Source organism: Schistocerca americana, chromosome 3, assembly GCF_021461395.2.
Source record: "Schistocerca americana isolate TAMUIC-IGC-003095 chromosome 3, iqSchAmer2.1, whole genome shotgun sequence".
NCBI classification, from domain to species: domain Eukaryota; kingdom Metazoa; phylum Arthropoda; class Insecta; order Orthoptera; family Acrididae; genus Schistocerca; species Schistocerca americana.
Window position 1 is genome coordinate 430,402,806 of NC_060121.1, and position 18,715 is coordinate 430,421,520.

General features: G+C 42.8%; 1 protein-coding gene across 1 annotated transcript in view; it reads right to left on the minus strand.

Moving 5' to 3' along the window:
- Window positions 1-18,715, minus strand: part of LOC124607197 (diuretic hormone receptor-like) — a 575,756-nt gene that overhangs the window by 50,576 nt on the left and 506,465 nt on the right. The window contains exon 10 of the mRNA XM_047139420.1: window positions 3,645-3,830. Coding sequence (XP_046995376.1) covers window positions 3,645-3,830 — 186 coding nt within the window. The remainder of the gene's footprint in view (window positions 1-3,644; window positions 3,831-18,715) is intronic.

Genomic DNA, 18,715 nt, shown 5'->3' on the forward strand with positions numbered 1-18,715 from the left:
ATAACTGATGATGGTCAAAGTAGAGAAGTTGTAAAATGTAAACTCGCAATGGCAAGAAAGGTATTTCTGAAGAACAGAAATCTGTTAACATCGAATATAGGTTTAAGCGTTACGAAGTCTTTTCTGAAGGTATTTGTTGGGAGTGTAGCCATGTATGGAAGTGAAACATGGACGATAACAGTTTAGTTGAAAGGAGAATAGAAGCTTTCGAAATGTGGTGCTACAAAACAGTGCTGAAGATTAGATGGGGTCGATTACGCAAATAATGAGGATGTATTGAACAAAACTATGGAGACAAGGAATTTGTGGCAGAACTTGACCAAAAGAAGGGATCAGTTGATAGGACGCATTCTGAGATATCAAGAGATGACTACTTTAGTACTGGACTGAACTATAGATGGTAAACGTTGTAGAGGGAATCCTAGGTACGAATAAGGGAAGCAGATTCGGAAAGACGTAGTTATTCGGAGATGAAGAGGCTTGCATCAAGCCAGAGCTGCATCAAACCAGACTTTGGACTGAAGACCACAACAAAAATCACATCTGTTGAAAAAGAAATTTGGGACTAGACCAGTATTTTCCTGGACGAGCCTGAAAAACCGCCTAAAGACCAAAGTCAGGTTGAGCAGTATTGCAGACCATCAGTAATTAATCCGACGTGTCGGTTCTTTTCGAAAACTCACTCTCTCGCAAGCGCGCTGCGCATCAGGCTTCAACCGCATCCGCCACTTGTCTGACTGCCTTATTTGTGGAAAATCAACAGCGCAACAGAAATAATTGTTGAAGACACATCTTCTGTTATCTATTGAGGTGCATATCCCTGAAGGAGCACTTAATAATCAGTTTTCAGTCTTTACTAAGTAATAAGTTTGCGCCTCGTAGCTAAATTTTTCTTGGAGGAGGAAATTGTGAGAGCAGCTGCCTCTTCACTCTAGGCTGGTGGCAGACTGGCGGCCCAGCTTCACCGTTGCCAGCAGATGGGCCTTCGATATCTTGCGATTGCACCCAGCCCGTTAAGTAATACTGTAGCTGCACGGCAGTTGCACGTGTGAACTCCCAGCGGCGCAACTTCAAAGACGCATCTTTTGTCATGCCACAAAAAGTTCAATTTGCTTGTTCATTGTTACGCCACTTTCCTTCCTCTAAAGCGCCACAGTGGCTGCATTTCGGAATACAAGTATTCTGTCACAGTTATCTTCGAGTAATTGCTATCTGCATTCCATCCGACTTAAGAGTTTTCATTTTATTACTGAAAAAAGTCAAAAGAATGGTCGGCAGGTAGCCTACACTTTCGCAGTATCTGGAACTACAAGAACAACAACCCATGTTTAGTTCTATGTAGTAGTGTAAGTGAGCCTGTGTGTGTGTGTGTGTGTGTGTGTGTGTGTGTATGTGTGTTTTGTGTATGTATGTGTTTCACAACCAGCGTTGTAGGCTTATCCCACCATCTTGAGAGATTTTTGGATGAATACATTAACTTAAAATGTAACCAAAAAAGCGAGTAGTATAACTTCACGATTTGTGAGACGAAGCACTACATAAATTGTGGATTACATGCGGGAAATAGCCAACGTTTGCGATGTGGCAGCTGTTAAACTAGAAAGTAGTTCTTCCAAATGCCTAGATTAACGAACACATTAAGATTATAAAATCTCGGAAGAGTGGGCTGTCTACTTGTTTACAGATGATACTTACGTGGCAGATATTCTTGCATGTCTGATTAAGATCCTGCTGCATAGTACCTGACCAATACAATTTTTTCTGCACCGCTGGTAAATATAAATCTCAGCGATAATCTATACCTAGAGATAATAACTTTCATTTTTGTCTCATCAGTTTCCTGTGGCCCACTCACACGTGCTTAATCTATAATCAAAGTATGTCTTTCATACGATTATCAATGTTTAGCTTTCGTTTTTGGTAATGTCCTGACTGACTCAACATCGCCCAGATCAGACCACTAAGGATAGAAACTTGAAACTTGGGTAGGCTGCTTATCTTATACCGCAGGCATCGTTTAAAAAGGTATTTTTTGAAGTTCTACCCCTAAGGGGGTGAAATATGGATGAAAGGTTTATTGGAAATTATGTCGCTGTTAAGGCAATTTTGAACTTAGAGCTACGAAGGTTGGTATCTCGTTTCTCGGTCAGAAATAAAAAAACAAGTGTTTCAGCATTGTTGGAAATTCAGACACTAAGCGGATGAAATATTGCTCCAAAGCTTTTTTTGAAAATAAATCATTGTTTAAGAGGAGCTAAAGCATTTTAAAGCTGCACGTCACTTCTCGGTAGGAAATAAAAAAATAAGTATTTCAGTTTTTTTAGAAATATAACCCATGAGGGGGTGAAGAAGGGGATGGAAAGTTTTATTAAAGCATTTCGTTATGAAAGCAGAATCGCCTTTTGGTCAGAAGTACATTCGTAAAAGACCACGCTTCTATGACATTAATTAGAGTGAAAAGCTTAGAAGGTGTTGCAATTTGTGAACTAAATCAAGGAAAGCCATTTAACAGTCACCTTGATAAATCGGCTTTGCCAGAATTGCATAGAAAAAGAAACGCATCTTTAATACATGTTTTTGTAAAATTTATTTTTATTGTAGTTTCTACACAAACGTGTCGTTACTGATGACAAAGTACATGCCACGCATGCCACGTTTAAATCCGATTCCATGTGCAGTAATACACGTCTGAGATGATAGAATTCAGCATCTAATTAAGACTGCCATTAGTAACTGTAGAACCACTGATCCAATTTGTCTCTTTCTTTTTTTGACTCGCTATGTGGAATTAAACACTTTTTGTAGCAGTTTCATTATGCAAAGGCCGGTAGCCTTCTACAATGTCACTATCTCTTTTATAGTGTGTACCTTTACACATTAGCAGCGGGCGTAACAACACAAATTCGATTGAAGACGAAGAAAGAAAGAAAAGATCTGTGTAGTCAACACAGTCTACGCGAGCGAAGCAACGTGCGCTAAGCTAATCATTTATACTTCTTTGCTCATTTTTGTGATGATGAGAGCCAACAAAATGGACAAATACGGCCATCTTGTATGTGTTTCTTTATTGCACAGTCCCTACCATTGGTGTTTAATAATTAATTTGTTCAAGACTGACATTCATGTTTCATCTACGAGGATATTTCTGTGTTATCCGTTGCGCGAAATTTTTCATGTATGAAAACTTGGGATTCCCGGGAAGTCCAGACTGAACCAGACTTTAATCCGACAAGCTAATCTGAGTCTCACTACCATCCACTTGCAACCCGTATGCTAAAGTGATAAAAGTCATGGGAAAGCTCGTTCGGCCAAAATAACGTTGGAAAGCTTTTCACATGCATGAGCCGAGCACAAATGACATTTCCGCCAATGCACTACTCTTTTATACCTTGTGAACTCGAAACTACCGCCGTCTGTATATATGCATATAGCTGTCCCATGACTTTTGTCACTTCAGCGTACAAAGAGGTCAAAGAGTTACTGTTGTTTCTGAGCATTTTCAGCAACATGTGGAACCCCTATATAGTACCGCCCAGTGCATGTAATTTTCTTACTATATCACACCTGGGAGTATAATGAAGGGAGCGTTGTAGAAACAGTGGTAAATGGTAGTCAGAGCGAGCAGGAGGAACCAGGAACCGCACCTGAGTCGAGATGAGAATCGCCCTGACGTAGATGTAGCCGTCAGACGAGAGGCCCTCCCTCGGGCCGGCGATGATCAGGATGTAGGTGATGCCCAGCAGCGGGATCAGCACCAACAGCGCCTTGCTCGCCTTCCGGTACTGCTGCGTCTCCACCGTGTTCGCCGACCGCAGCTTAGTGATCAGCACCTATGAACAGGCAGCGAGCACTGTGAAGACCACCTGTCGAATTGCGAACTGTGTCGTGATACATATCAACACACCGGTGCGCTCTTCTGGGTGAAAGACAGGAACATATTGGTATGAGTAACGTCTGCTCTATCGCACATGTCAGCCAGAATAGTCATCACTCACTGTGAAGCAGCTGGGACTATATACACGAATAACTGGCGTGAAAGGCATGGGAAGGAATCGAGATGGAAAGAAATAATGACTTCCAGTCACACAGGGCATTGTGGCAATGCAATGCTGAGATTTGAAAATTTGTGTCGGACCGGGATCAAACCCAGATGCTTCGCTTCTCTAGAGCAGTTGATGTGCGGCGAGCATGAAGCTGGGAGTTTGGGTCTGACACGAAGCGTGCCCGGATGGCTGAGGCAGTTTAAACAACTGTTCTAGAGGCGCTGAGTATCAGCGTTCGGTCTCGGTCCGGAACAAATTCTTTACTCTCGCCGTTGCTGCAATAGCCTCGGCGGCTGGAATTAATTACTTCTTTTCTGTCTGTTTCACATTCAGTTTCCATTTCCTGCCTTTAATCCCAATTATTCATCCAAAAGTCAGGAATAATTATAACACATGTTGAACCAAGTTAACAGTCGAAAGAGCGCAGAAAATGGACTGTAAACAAAACGAAAGAAGATCACCTCGTTACACCACAATTGGGCACCACGTATTAGACGTTTCAAGCAATTTTGGTGCCGTGGAAGCAAAGTAACGCACGATGGACTTATCAGATTAGCACGATGTCAGGCTTCCATCTGGTATTTCGGTGGTTAGTAGCGACTGCAAATTTAATCACACGCAGTCGGAAAATTTTCAAGCTTTTAATTTTTTTATTTTCTTTTAACGGGGAATCGTCGGCAGAGAGAGGAAGACTCCCACGGAAACGGTATAAGGTTTAGAGCTTTGAATGTATGTCTAGACTGAGTTCTATGCACCTTTTTCGATGAAAATACAGGCTTATTATATCCAGTAGTTAAAAGAAGTAATGTAAATGTAATCACTGTGTATTAGACAAGAATTTCAGTCCTAACAAAGTTCAGTTCGCATCTGCTCGCTTCATTAGTTTAATATATTGTTCTGGAAATTTCGTTGCTAAATATTAGAGGAAATCTCTAGTTGGACCACTACTGTTTCTCATCATGCACTTTTCTTCCTTCCTTTATTTTTTTCATTTCCTGCGGTGTATTTGGGCAACGGCCTTGCCGCAGTGGTTACACCGGTTCCCGTGAGATCACCGAAGTTAAGCGCTGTCGGGCGTGGTCGGCACTTGGATCGGTGACTATCCAGGCCGCCATGAGCTGTTGCCATTTTTCGGGATGCACTCATCCTCGTGATGCCAGTTGAGGAGCTACTCGACCGAATGGCAGCGGCTTCGGTCAAGAATACCATCATAACGGCCGGGAGAGCGGTGTGCTGACCACACGCCCCTCCTACCCGCATCCTCTACTGAGGATGACACGGCGGTCGGGTGGCCCCGGTAGGCCACTCGTGGCCTGAAGACGGAGTGAGTGCAGTGTATTTGGTAATGTTACGAGAATTAGTTACGAATGAACTTATTAATATATTGTAAGCTTCTAATAACTTTTCTTCGATATGTAACAGCGTGGGCATGGACTGCCGAAAGATGGTGTTGTTGGATAAAGCAGTCGTGCACGAGGAACAATGTTCTGAAACAGAGCAGGCGAGGAGTTAATAATAATTGCCATAGGAGAGCAGAAGCGGAACCATAATATATCTGACATAGACTGAAAGAAAATGAGTATTGTAAAATGTCAAAATTAAATCCTAGGTATATTTTATTTACTTTTAAGCGAAAATTTTACATAGTTATAAATGTTATATGCAATACGTGAATTTTTGTTTTACTTAAGATCCATATAGTATGCTACTTAACGCATCCAATACAATAAAACTTTATACTTTTTCTGTCATGTCCGCAAACAGTTTTCATGCCAAGACACTGAATGAATACGTGTAAGCGTTATTTAAGAACAAGCACATGAAATACGACGTCTTCCTAACGCTATGCAAGTGGACTGTAAATAGACCACGGTTACGGGACAAATTCGGGAGGAGTCCATCCGCGATTCTATACATCGCATGCGCGAACAGGAAAAGACTTGATATGATGTTTACGTCGAAAAGCGAGAGGACAGGGTTCACAGAAACTCGGTAAGAGTGTTGTCAATTCATTTTATCACTCTTTCCCCTACATGTGCGTAACTATAACTACTGAAAATTCATCAGAGAAAGTTTCATGGTGATAAGATCGTAAAGAAATCCACTCACGCTCGTTAGCACACGTGGAAAGCTGCCCACACTAAAAGAAGATATTCTTGATTCGAAAGCTAATATTTACGGCTGCTGAAGCCATGCCTCTCCGAAACCGTCGTCTAATAATTTATTAAGCAATGGAGAAACAGGCCGTCGGCAAAGAATAGTTCTGAACCCTATAACGGTTCTTAGATTTAGGTATGCTCTCGTTCTGAAGGTAATTAAGTCTTAGATAAAAAATATACATTGTTTCGACATACCCAATTGTTAGACAATGAACTATATCCAGCGTTTTTCCGGTCATTAAGTACCAACAATGAAATTTTAAAATATCCATCTACAGCTGCCACGAGTTTTTAATTGAACTGAAGCCGTTTCCCAGCCACAAACAGCCTTAGATCTGGAGTATGTAGAAGTCAGATGGCGGCAAATACGAGGGGTATCCACAAAGTACATTACGTTTTGGAATTAAAAATAAATAAAGTATTGGAAATTTTTTTTATTATATACAGATGAAAGCCACACTTAAATGCTACTTTTCTGCATAGTCGCTATTTAAATTAAGGCACTTATCGTAGCGATGGACGAGCTTGGAAATTCCTTCGTCGTAAAATTCGGCCGGCTGTGCCTTCAACCACGTGGTTACCTCTTCTTGAAGCTGTGCGTCGTCATCAAAACGCTGCATAGCCAACCACTTCTTCATTGCTGAGAATAAGTAGAAGTCGCTCGGTGCAAGGTCGGGATTGTACGGCGGATGAGGAAACAACTCCCTCTTAAAAGATTCGAGAACTTCACGAGTGGCATTTGCCGTGTGGGTCGGGCCTTGTCGTGAATCAGCAAGATCTTTGAGACCAACTTTCGCCTGCGCTTGTTTTGTATTGCTATTCTGAGGTTGTGCAGGGTTTAGCAATACCTTTGAGAGTTTATTGTAGTGCCTCTTTCCAGGAAACCCACAAAAATCACACCTTTTCTGTCCCAAGGGAGGTAACCACGTGGTTGAAGGTGCAGGCGGCCGAATTTTACGACGAAGGAATTTCCAAGCTCGTCCATCGCTACGATAAGTGCCTTAATTTAAATGGCAACTATGTAGAAAAGTAGTATTTAAGTGTGGCTTTCATTTGCATATAATAAAAATTTTTTCCAATACTTTCTTTATTTTTAATTCCCAAACGTAATGTACTTTGTGGATAGCCCTCGTATACTGAATTTCATTAATTTGTAACTCATATCCCCAGTGCCCCGTTAACCCATGTGGAGGCCCGGGCCAAGAAGAAATGTGTGGCCGCTGCTTCCTTCATGTAGGCCTAATGCGTTTCTGTGGAAGTACAACAGGAAAGGTAAGGGAATGCACGTACTTCCACGACATCAACCATGCCGTATTAGACGATGTTACTATATCAGTGACATTTAATAAAACACAAAAAGTTACCCTATTATGCAAATACAACAAATAAAAAATGAGTACGTCCAAAACGTCTTTCCCTCGCTTTCGTCTTACAGAAGTCTATCACATCCTGATAGTCAAGACAATTGCTCACTTCATGTTCAGTTGATAACAAGGTACCCCATCGACCCAATTAATTTTCCGTGTTCCTCTGTAGTACGTCCATCTTTGACCCTCATACAAGGCTAGGCTCTAGCCAAATATCTTCAAAAAAAGGCTTCCTAAAACTTAGAATTTATATTCGGTGTCAACAAATTTCTCCTTTCTATAAAAGTTTTTCATTCTATTGCGAATCTGCTTTTGAATCATTTCTACTTCGCCCGTCGTCAGTTATCTCGCTGTTCAAACAGTCTAACCGAGTTCAAGTATTATAGATGCTTACGTTTTTGAAGAAATTTTAAAATATTGTGCATTCTTACATTCATCGATCTTGCTTCTCTGTTACTTTATGCTCTATTTTATTGGTGTTTTTATGCAATTTCAGTCACGTGTACAACTTTTAATACTTCAGTATTGCACTCTGATTATCACATAATTATTTAATGCCCACTTCTTTGGATTCGGACAAGACTGCCAATTTTGACTTGGAAGTTCATTGACTTGTATGCTGTACGTCACTTGTTGTCCTTGTGTCAATGTGCCTTCATATTTTTATCTTGTTACAACTTTTGATTTTTATTATATTGTCAAATGTGGTATCCTGTAGGAACTTACATTAAGGCATGTATGACTTGTGATACATCTGTGATGATTTTCGTGAGAATTTTGATCGCTTTAACGTCTTTTGCCACTTTCCTTATTTCGCTTGACATTGTCACATTGACAGATTTTGTTTGTTGTACAGATGCCGTTGATGATGGTTTACAGCTGAAGCCGGTAGCAAAGTAAAAAAAAATGGTTCAAATGGCTCTGAGCACTATGGGACTCAACTGCTGAGGTCATTAGTCCCCTAGAACTTAGAACTAGTCAAACCTAACTAACCTAAGGACATCACAAACATCCATGCCCGAGGCAGGATTCGAACCTGCGACCGTAGCGGTCTTGCGGTTCCAGACTGCAGCGCCTTTAACCGCACGGCCACTTCGGCCGGCAGCAAAGTAAAATAACATTATTACAGACAGCACACTGTTATGCATATTTGAAAATTCGTACACGATGTTGGCCACCACCCTAGCATGATTACCCTTACTTTACTGTTTTTGATATTAAAATTTCAAGATGATATCTATTTCGTTCAACTTACCTTCGACGTACTTTTTCGTGACTGACATAATTATGAAATCATCAGCAGATGAAGTTTTCCTTCTCGGCTTCCGTTACTGCTTGTGCAGCAGAATGAGATATCGGTAACGAGTAAGAGATTATCTGTTTATTCTTTGGAGGCGGATCTCTGACTTCTTAATATTTTTTGATAAATGTAGTTCTGTGACGAGAAACAAATTTTGTTGTCGATCTAATACACTCCATCATAATATATACTGACGACGAAACTTTTTTTTTCTTGCCGAAATCCGGGACGGAGAGAACCGAGAAGGCAAGGTCAAAACAACAAAGGCGACCAGGACTATAAGAAAAGCGAAGCGTTTCTCCTACAGCGCACCTAAGTACTGCTGTATCATCGTAATACTTTCACAGTCCTACGGAGGCTCTATGGCAGTAATCAAGTAATTTGATTCTCAGACTGTAAGCACAGTCTGTTTTAGTAGGTTACCAAGAGAGACATGAACAGTCGTGAAATAAATGTTTAAAACAGCCGAATCTCACTGATTCAGCGCCATAAAGGGTGACTTATTCGTGAAGAAAGACTTTTTAACGTTTATAACTGCGGCTTGCACCACTGAAATCAAGAGAATGTAAACACATATTTAATGCATGAGGAGCATATATTTCGATTCTTAACTGTTATTATGACAGCCACTTCGCTTCTTATATTCTTACACTACACTCGACTTTCCAGTGCACAAATAGTTTTGTAAAGCGAATGTTTTTAAGATTCTTGCCGTTTGTGGGCCAGATGTAGTAACAGTGGTGGTATTGGTTTCTTCTGTGTTGGGAAAAAAGGTTTTTTTTCACGTCTGCGTGATTTTATCTTCAGCTACAGTGTGGATGGCTTATTTTGTACATTAAATAATTAGACATTGCACTCCATACGAGTTTCCTATGTTTCGAATGTACTGATTTGACTGGATGTGTAGCAAACAAAACTTCAAGTTGTTAAGACGATATACGACTTGTTTCCGCGAATGTCAAGTCTTCTGCTGCTTATCCTTCAGTAAATATCTGTAGGTTACAAGAGCTTCGAGCATGAACTGTTGTGTAACGTACCGTTTCATACTCCCAGAATCCTTAAAAAACTGAAGAAAGACAAATATGGTGTCATATTTCAGTTATTGTCGATTTTTATAGTACTACGTACAGCGAGGGGTGCGGGAAGTGGGCAGCGAGCACTACGGCTGCTGACGGGAGAGGCGGGGTGTGAGGAGGGGAACAAGCTCCGCCTACTTCTACTGCAAGCTCGCAGTACAGCCAACACACACAAAAACAGTTATGTGTAGAACAGAGTTAATCGTCAGTTAAAAACTTCGTACTATCGAAATTTAGATCACTGTTTATACTGACATATTAAATAAAGACATTAACGTCCTACGTTATCAGTTACCGTATCAAAATAAAGAAATCGAAGAAATGTATGATGAAATAAAAAAAATTATTCAGATAGTGAATGGACGAAAATTTAAGTCATGGGTGACTGGAATTCGGCAGTAGGAAAAGGGAGAGAAGGAATTGTAGTAGGTGAATATGGATTGGGGCTAAGAAATGAAAGAGGAAGCCGCCTGGAAGAATTTTCCACACAGCACAACTTAATCATAGCTAACACTTGGTTCAACAAGCATAAAGGAAGGTTGTATACATGGAAGAAGCCTGGAGATACTGACAGGCTTCAGGTAGATTATATTATGATAAGACAGAGATTTAGGAACCAGGTTTTAAATTGTAAGACATTTCCAGGGGCAGATGTGGACTCTGACCACAATCTATTGGTTATGAACTGTAGATTAAAACTGAAGAAACTGCAAAAAGGTGGGACTTTAAGGAGATGGGACCTGGATAAACTGACTAAACAAGAGGTTGTACAGAGTTTCAGGGACAGTGTAAGGGAACAATTGACAGGAATGGGGGAAAGAAGTACAGTAGAAGAAGAATGGGTAGCTCTGAGGGATGAAATAGTGAAGGCAGCAGAGAATCAAGTAGGTAAAAAGACGAGGGCTAGTAGAAATCCTTGGGTAACAGAAGAATTTAATTGATTAAAGGAGAAAATACAAAAGTGCAGTAAATGAAGCAGGCAAAAAGGAATACAAACGTCTCAAAAATGAGATCGACAGGAAGTGCGAAATGGCTAAGCAGGGATGGCTAGAGGACAAATGTAAGGATGTAGAGGCTTATCCCACTAGGGGTAAGATAGGTACTGCCTACAGCAAAATTAAAGACACCTTTGGAGAAAAGAGAACCACTTGTATGAATATCAAGAGCTCAGATGGAAACCCAGCTCCAAACAAAGAAGGGAAAGCAGTATATAGAGGGTCTATACAAGGGCGATGTACTTGAGGACAATATTATGGAAATGAAAGAGGATGTAATTGATGATGAAACGGGAGATACGATACTGCGTGAAGAGTTTGACAGAACACTGAAAGACCTGAGTCGAAACAAGGCCTCGGGAGTAGACAACATTCCATTAGAACTACTGACGGCCTTGGGAGAGCCAGTCCTGACAAAACTCTACCATCTGGTGAGCAAGATGTATGAGACAGGTGAAATACCCTCAGACTTCAAGAAGAATATAATAATTCCAATCCCAAAGAAAGCAGATTCTCACAGATGTGAAAATTACCGAACAATCAGTTTAATAAGTCACGGACACAAAATACTAACGCGAATTCTTTACAGACGAATGGAAAAACTGGTAGAAGTCGACCTCGGGGAAGATCAGTTTGGATTCCGTAGAAATGTTGGAACACGTGAGGCAATATTGACTCTACAAATTATCTTAGAAGCTAGATTAAGGAAAGGCAAACCTACATTTCTGGCATTTGTAGACTTCGAGAAAGCTTTTGACAATGTTGACTGGAATACTCTCTTTCAAATTCAGAAGGTGGCAGGAGTAAAATACAGGGAGCGAAAGGCTATTTACAATTTGTACAGAAACCAGTTATAAGAGTCGAGGGACATGAAAGGGAAGCAGTGGTTGGGAAGGGAGTGAGACAGGGCTGTAGACTCTCCCCGATGTTATTCAATCTGTATATTGAGCAAGCAGTGAAGGAAACAAAAGAAAAATTGGGAGTAGGCATTAAAATCCATGGAGAAGAAATAAAAACTTTGGGGTTCGCCGATGACATTGTAATTCTGTCAGAGAAAGCAAAGGACCTGGAGGAACAGCTGAACGGAATGGTTCAAATGGCTCTGAGCACTATGGGACTCAACTGCTGAGGTCATTAGTCCCCTAGAACTTAGAACTAGTTAAACCTAACTAACCTAAGGACATCACAAACATCCATGCCCGAGGCAGGATTCGAACCTCGACCGTAGCGGTCTTGCGGTTCCAGACTGCAGCGCCTTTAACCGCACGGCCACTTCGGCCGGCTTGAACGGAATGGATAGTGTCTTGAAAGGATGATATAAGATGAATATCAAGAAAAACAAAACGAGGATAATAGAATATAGTCGAATTAAGTCGGGTGACGCTGAGGGAATTAGATTAGGAAATGAGACACTTAAAGTTGTAGAGGAGTTTTGTTATTTGGGGAGCAAAATAACTGATGATGGTCAAAGTAGAGAGAATATAAAATGTAGACTGACAATGCCAAGGAAAGCGTTTCTGAAGAAGAGATATTTGTTAACATCGAATATAGATTTAAGTCGTTTCTGAAAGTATTTTTGTGTAGTGTAGCCAAGCATGGAAGTGAAACATGGACGATAAATAGTTTAGACAAGAATTTGTCGAAATGTGGTGCTACAGAAGAATGCTGAAGTTTAGATGGGTAGATCACATAACTAATGACAAGGAATTGAACAGAATTGGGGAGAAGAGGAGTTTGTGGCACAACGTGACTAGAAGAAGGGATCGGTTGGTAAGACATGTTCTGAGGCATCAAGGGATCACCAATTTAGTATTGGAGGGCAGCGTGGAGGGTAAAAGTCGTAGAGGGCGACCAAGAGATGAATACACTAAGCAGATTCAGAGGGATGTAGGTTGCAGTAGGTACTGGGAGATGAAGAAGCTTGCACAGTATAGAGTAGCATGGAGAGGTGCATCATACCAGTCTAAGGACTGAAGACCACAACAACAACAACAACAACAACAAAATAAATGCAGAATTAGAAGTAGGTAAAAGAACAGTTCACGGCACCAGAAATGGAAGATACTAACTTACTGTTTATTTTTTATAGATTTACTGGTGCCACACATTTCAGCAAAGCTGTAATGACATTCAACACAAATGAATAATAAAACAAGAATGAAACAGGCCAATTTTGCTGAACCTTCTGATAATTCCGATGCACTAACAGTTTCACTTTCGTACGCAATCGTTTCCTCTGATTTGTCACTGGTATCTGAAGTGCCGACGACGACAGTGAGGTTGTCAGTGGCTATTTCCATCACAACGCCATGCCTCCTGTGCTCTCGCTCAAGGTGTTGTACCTTTTTGCAGTTACCCTTTCAGTTTCCTTCTAATCTCTTTTTCCTCAGTAACAGCCTGGAAACAAGCGCTTGCAAGAGTCAGCAGATTTTCAGATGACATGTCACCTGTAATGTGGCCCTCCGAAAGAGTCGAATTGCATTTGAGTATTTTCAGAAATGGGTTAAAGTGTACGACCAGTCATTACTATAAGTATCTGTGTTTCTACTGGCTCTATCAGTAAAAAGAGTACACATTTCAGATGAATTGTAACCAAATGTGGAGCTATTTAGAAATATTCTCTAATAGGATTGTAACTGAAACTAATCCCTTCTTTCCAGGAGTTCCTGGGGTCTGTGTGATTCCTGGCAAATTCTGTAACTCCCGCAATACTACGCAGGCTCTTCCCAGTGTGCGTCGCAGCTCTGGGGGGAGACTGCCAAATCGGGTAAAACAGTGATTTTTATATTTTTTCATCATCGCAGCACTTCATTACATTTATCATCATTTTACGACAAGCGGTCCTTACAGCTGGATTCTTTTTCCGAACTGGAGTCGACGGTAACTCCCTCGATGGGCCGGCAACCGGATCATCACTCATTTAAAAGCAGTGAAAACACAGCTACTGCACACTGACAGCAACAGCACAGCTAAGCGACCGACGTAGCAGGCAAAAAAGCAGACGACAAATGCAGTCTACGACGCACAGTTGGCAAGACGTACAAATCGCCACGAAATCTCCCGACTGCTGCCGACAGTTTCCGGTCCGGATCTAGCGGACCCGCATGCCAAGTTATACACTCCTGGAAACAGAAAAAAGAACACATTGACACCGGTGTGTCAGACCCACCATACTTGCACCGGACACTGCGAGAGGGCTGTACAAGCAATGATCACACGCACGGCACAGCGGACGCACCAGGAACCGCGGTGTTGGCCGTCGAATGGCGCTAGCTGCGCAGCATTTGTGCACCGCCGCCGTCAGTGTCAGCCAGTTTGCCGTGGCATACGGAGCTCCATCGCAGTCTTTAATACTGGTAGCATGCCGCGACAGCGTGGACGTGAATCGTATGTGCAGTTGACGGACTTTGAGCGAGGGCGTATAGTGGGCATGCGGGAGGCCGGGTGGACGTACCGCCGAATTGCTCAACACGTGGGGCGTGAGGTCTCCACAGTACATCGATGTTGTCGCCAGTGGTCGGCGGAAGGTGCACGTGCCCGTCGACCTGGGACCGGACCGCAGCGACGCTCGGATGCACGCCAAGACCGTAGGATCCTACGCAGTGCCGTAGGGGACCGCACCGCCACTTCCCAGCAAATTAGGGACGCTGATGCTCCTGGGGTATCGGCGAGGACCATTCGCAACCGTCTCCATGAAGCTGGGCTACGGTCCCGCACACCGTTAGGCCGTCTTTCGCTCACGCCCCAACATCGTGCAGCCCGCCTCCAGTGGTGTCGCGACAGGCGTGAATGGAGGGACGAATGGAGACGTGTCGTCTTCAGCGATGAGAGTCGCTTCTGCCTTGGTGCCAATGATGGTCGTATGCGTGTTTGGCGCCGTGCAGGTGAGCGCCACAATCAGGACTGCATACGACCGAGGCACACAGGGCCAACACCCGGCATCATGGTGTGGGGAGCGATCTCCTACACTGGCCGTACACCACTGGTGATCGTCGAGGGGACACTGAATAGTGCACGGTACATCCAAACCGTCATCGAACCCATCGTTCTACCATTCCTAGACCGGCAAGGGAACTTGCTGCTCCAACAGGACAATGCACGTCCGCATGTATCCCGTGCCACCCAACGTGCTCTAGAAGGTGTAAGTCAACTACCCTGGCCAGCAAGATCTCCGGATCTGTCCCCCATTGAGCATGTTTGGGACTGGATGAAGCGTCGTCTCACCCGGTCTGCACGTCCAGCACGAACGCTGGTCCAACTGAGACGCCAGGTGGAAATGGCATGCCAAGCCGTTCCACAGGAATACATCCAGCATCTCTACGATCATCTCCATGGGAGAATAGCAGCCTGCATTGCTGCGAAAGGTGGATATACACTGTACTAGTGCCGACATTGTGCATGCTCTGTTGCCTGTGTCTATGTGCCTGTGGTTCTGTCAGTGTGATCATGTGATGTATCTGACCCCAGGAATGTGTCAATAAAGTTTCCCCTTCCTGGGACAATGAATTTACGGTGTTCTTATTTCAATTTCCAGGAGTGTAGTTCCCATAGAGTAAAAATCAATAGAAATGACACTATTCGCTGTCAGTTACGCACTTCCGCAAAGTATGACAATAATGAGCAGGAGTGTCGTGACTGTGTATGTTAGACTGTGATATAAGTGGAACGACGCACATTCTTTGTGTTCCGTCGCTGTTTAAATTAAAGCTTTTCTTCGCTTGTAACGATAATACGCGCTATTCCGGAATGCTACTGCGAATGCTCCAGCGCCAGTAGCTAGTGCTGCCATCGGACAGTTGTTCATTGTACTACTCAGACTAGCGATCTTCAGATTAGCCGATTCGTGGTAGCTGATGGCGTGCCGACGGTGGATTGGATGTGGCGGACAGTACGGTAGCACAGTTACACGGCCTACAGAGGAAATGTTCGAGAGGAAGCGCAAACATTACAGTCTTCGTCGCGGAAGTTGAAAAGTTGGCAGACACTGGGGAACTCGACGTTTATAAATACCGTATAAGGAGATTACAAGGTGTCATGCACCGGCTCACCAACATGGATGTGCGGATCCGTTACGTGGTAGACGATGACGAATACGAGGCAGACGTTCGAGAATGCGAAGAGTATACAGACGCCGTAAAAAGTGCTATTTCTTGAATGTCGCACGAGACAGAGAACAGCTCGAAAAATCTGTAGCAAACATAAACATTACAGTTAATCCCACACTACAGTGTGTAGCAATGAATGTTCCTTCAATCTCAATAAGTTTGAGTCCTTTTCACGTTATCTGGAGAAATGGGCGCGTTTCTCGGACCAGTTTGAATAGTTGGTCGACAAGGACCCGTCGGTAACTATATTCGACGTATATTTACTTCTTCGTGGCTACCTTTCAGGAGAGCAGAAGCATTTACCTGAATATATCGCGGTGACGACTGAGACTAACGCAGAAACGAAGAGGGTCCTCCCATTTCGTTACAGTGATTCAGGGCCACTTACATTACCTAGAGGCTATAAAACCCATTCGATTGGCCGCCCCAGAGTAACTCAATTCGACATTCATTGAGTGCCAGGACGTACTCAAGCTCTCCGAGCTCTTGGGGAAGACTTGAACCGATATGGCCGAGTTCTCGCCTCGAGAGTTTTCGGCCTTTTTCTGGATGAAATATGCCACCATTGGATAATTCATGCAATGCGTACGGCACTATCCGAAGGGAATGCGCTTACCACGCAGAACATAGGCAGTAATATTTCCACCACCTCTAGCATTGCCCCATGGCTCCCACTCTCCACGTACACGCGCTAAAAGACCAACCCAGAAATGTACTACAGTACAAAAACCATTCTGCGCCTTTTTTAAGTGTCGCGACCACTCGGCACAGGACTGTAAGATGTGTTAGTGATCGAATATATAAAGTGAAACGAGCAAACAAGTGTTTTCTTTGTCCGCAATGTGGGCATATAGTTTCAGATTGTAGGAAGATGGAAAAGACTTGGTGTACTAAGTCTAGACAGCTCCATCGCAAGTCGATTTGTGATAAAGAAAGGGGTGCTAAGATTCTTGTGGTTCAGACAAACATTACTTCTGTGTAAAAAAGTTGTTGCTTGCCACGGATTCACGTATCTTCATATGGCGCAAGTATGCTTTTCTTCGTCTACAGGACTGAGTAGGACAGTTGCATGTGTCCTGGATGCAGGAAGTTAATCCAACTTCATAGTAAGATCGCTGACTGACGATTTGAAAATGCGGACTGTAAATCGATGAGAATTAATTGTTAATTCATTTGAATTATAGCCTGCACCCCACGCCACAACAGAATTTTTCAGTTTAATATGAAAGGACTTTGAAAAATTCTTCGCTGTAACTGACTGCCTTTGAAAAGTCTTCATGTTCTTTCACACCAGCCACCTGTTCCACAACATGTAGAGAGTTTATCATACGCCCATAAGATTACACTAGCACATCCAAAAACCAATTCAAAAGAAGTTACTTCCGTAGACATTCACGTAGCAGGTGATTTTTATTGGAAAATGGTGAAAGACAGTTTGCCAATACATGTTTCTGAATCTTTCGTGTTAGTTCCTTCCAAATTTCTCTGGGTATTTAGTGAGACCAAGCCAGGATCCTGTGTGCATGCAACTGTTGTGGTCTCCTTTGCCATCTGCTAACAACTTCAGACACTTCTCGGACGTTGAGAATACAGGGATTACGACCCGACCTCAGAGCTTTATTTCCGCCAGTACCTCGTCTCTTATCTTCCGAACTTCACAGAAACTCTCCTACAAAATTTGCAGAACTAGCACTCCTGGAAGAAAGCATACTGCGGAGATATGGTTTTGCCACAGTCTGGGGGAGGGGGTTCTAGAATGAAATTTTCACTTCGCAGTGGAGTGTGCGTTGATATGAAACTTCCTGCCAGATTAAAACTGTGTCAAGTTCCTGAGTTCGAGTCTCGGTGCGGCATACAGTTTTAATCTGCCAGGAAGTTTCATTTGAGGATAAGATTTTATCGTCAAGACGCCTTTAAGCAAATATACTACGACGTAATGCTTGACTTCTTTACGAAAGGGCACGTTGTGCTCGCTTGCACTCAACTCTCAGGGAGGGTACTATTTTATCTCATTGATCATACAGTGAGGAAAGAGGAACATGGGAAGACTAAGTGAAGGGTAGACATCGACGAGGCATCTCACGAAAGCAATGCACATTCTCCGAACGAGGTACTGGATAGAGACCTGAGATCCTAGAGATTTTACTGCGACTCACACTAAATTCCACTGCTGTTGTCAACATTACGCAAACGTTTCTTCATTTGATCTTCACTGAACAAGACAAAGACTTCTCGAGATTTTTCTGGTTCAGAACTAAACGGAACAAAACGGGATATCTTCAGACGACATAATACAATACTGCGTCACCAGACTCCCATTAGGCGTAACCTGCTGTCCATTTTTACTCTCTGCAACTCAAAGAGAACACTGCGACAAGTATAGGACATCATTTCTCACTGTGGCACTTCTCATAAACAGGAATACAAACATGAACAACTTTGCGGTCGCAATAGAAAGTGATAATTTGGCAATCACCATGTGCTGTCAACTTGTAGGTCTAATAATATTGATCAGTCTACCCCCTTATCGAAATTCACTACCAACTCATAGTAACTCAAAATTTTCTGCAAGGCAGAAGGGCAAGAATCCCACGCACAGACTCATGTTTTAGCTGTAGACCGAGACACCGAGGACTACTACTACTGTATCCTTCACACTGAAATCACTAG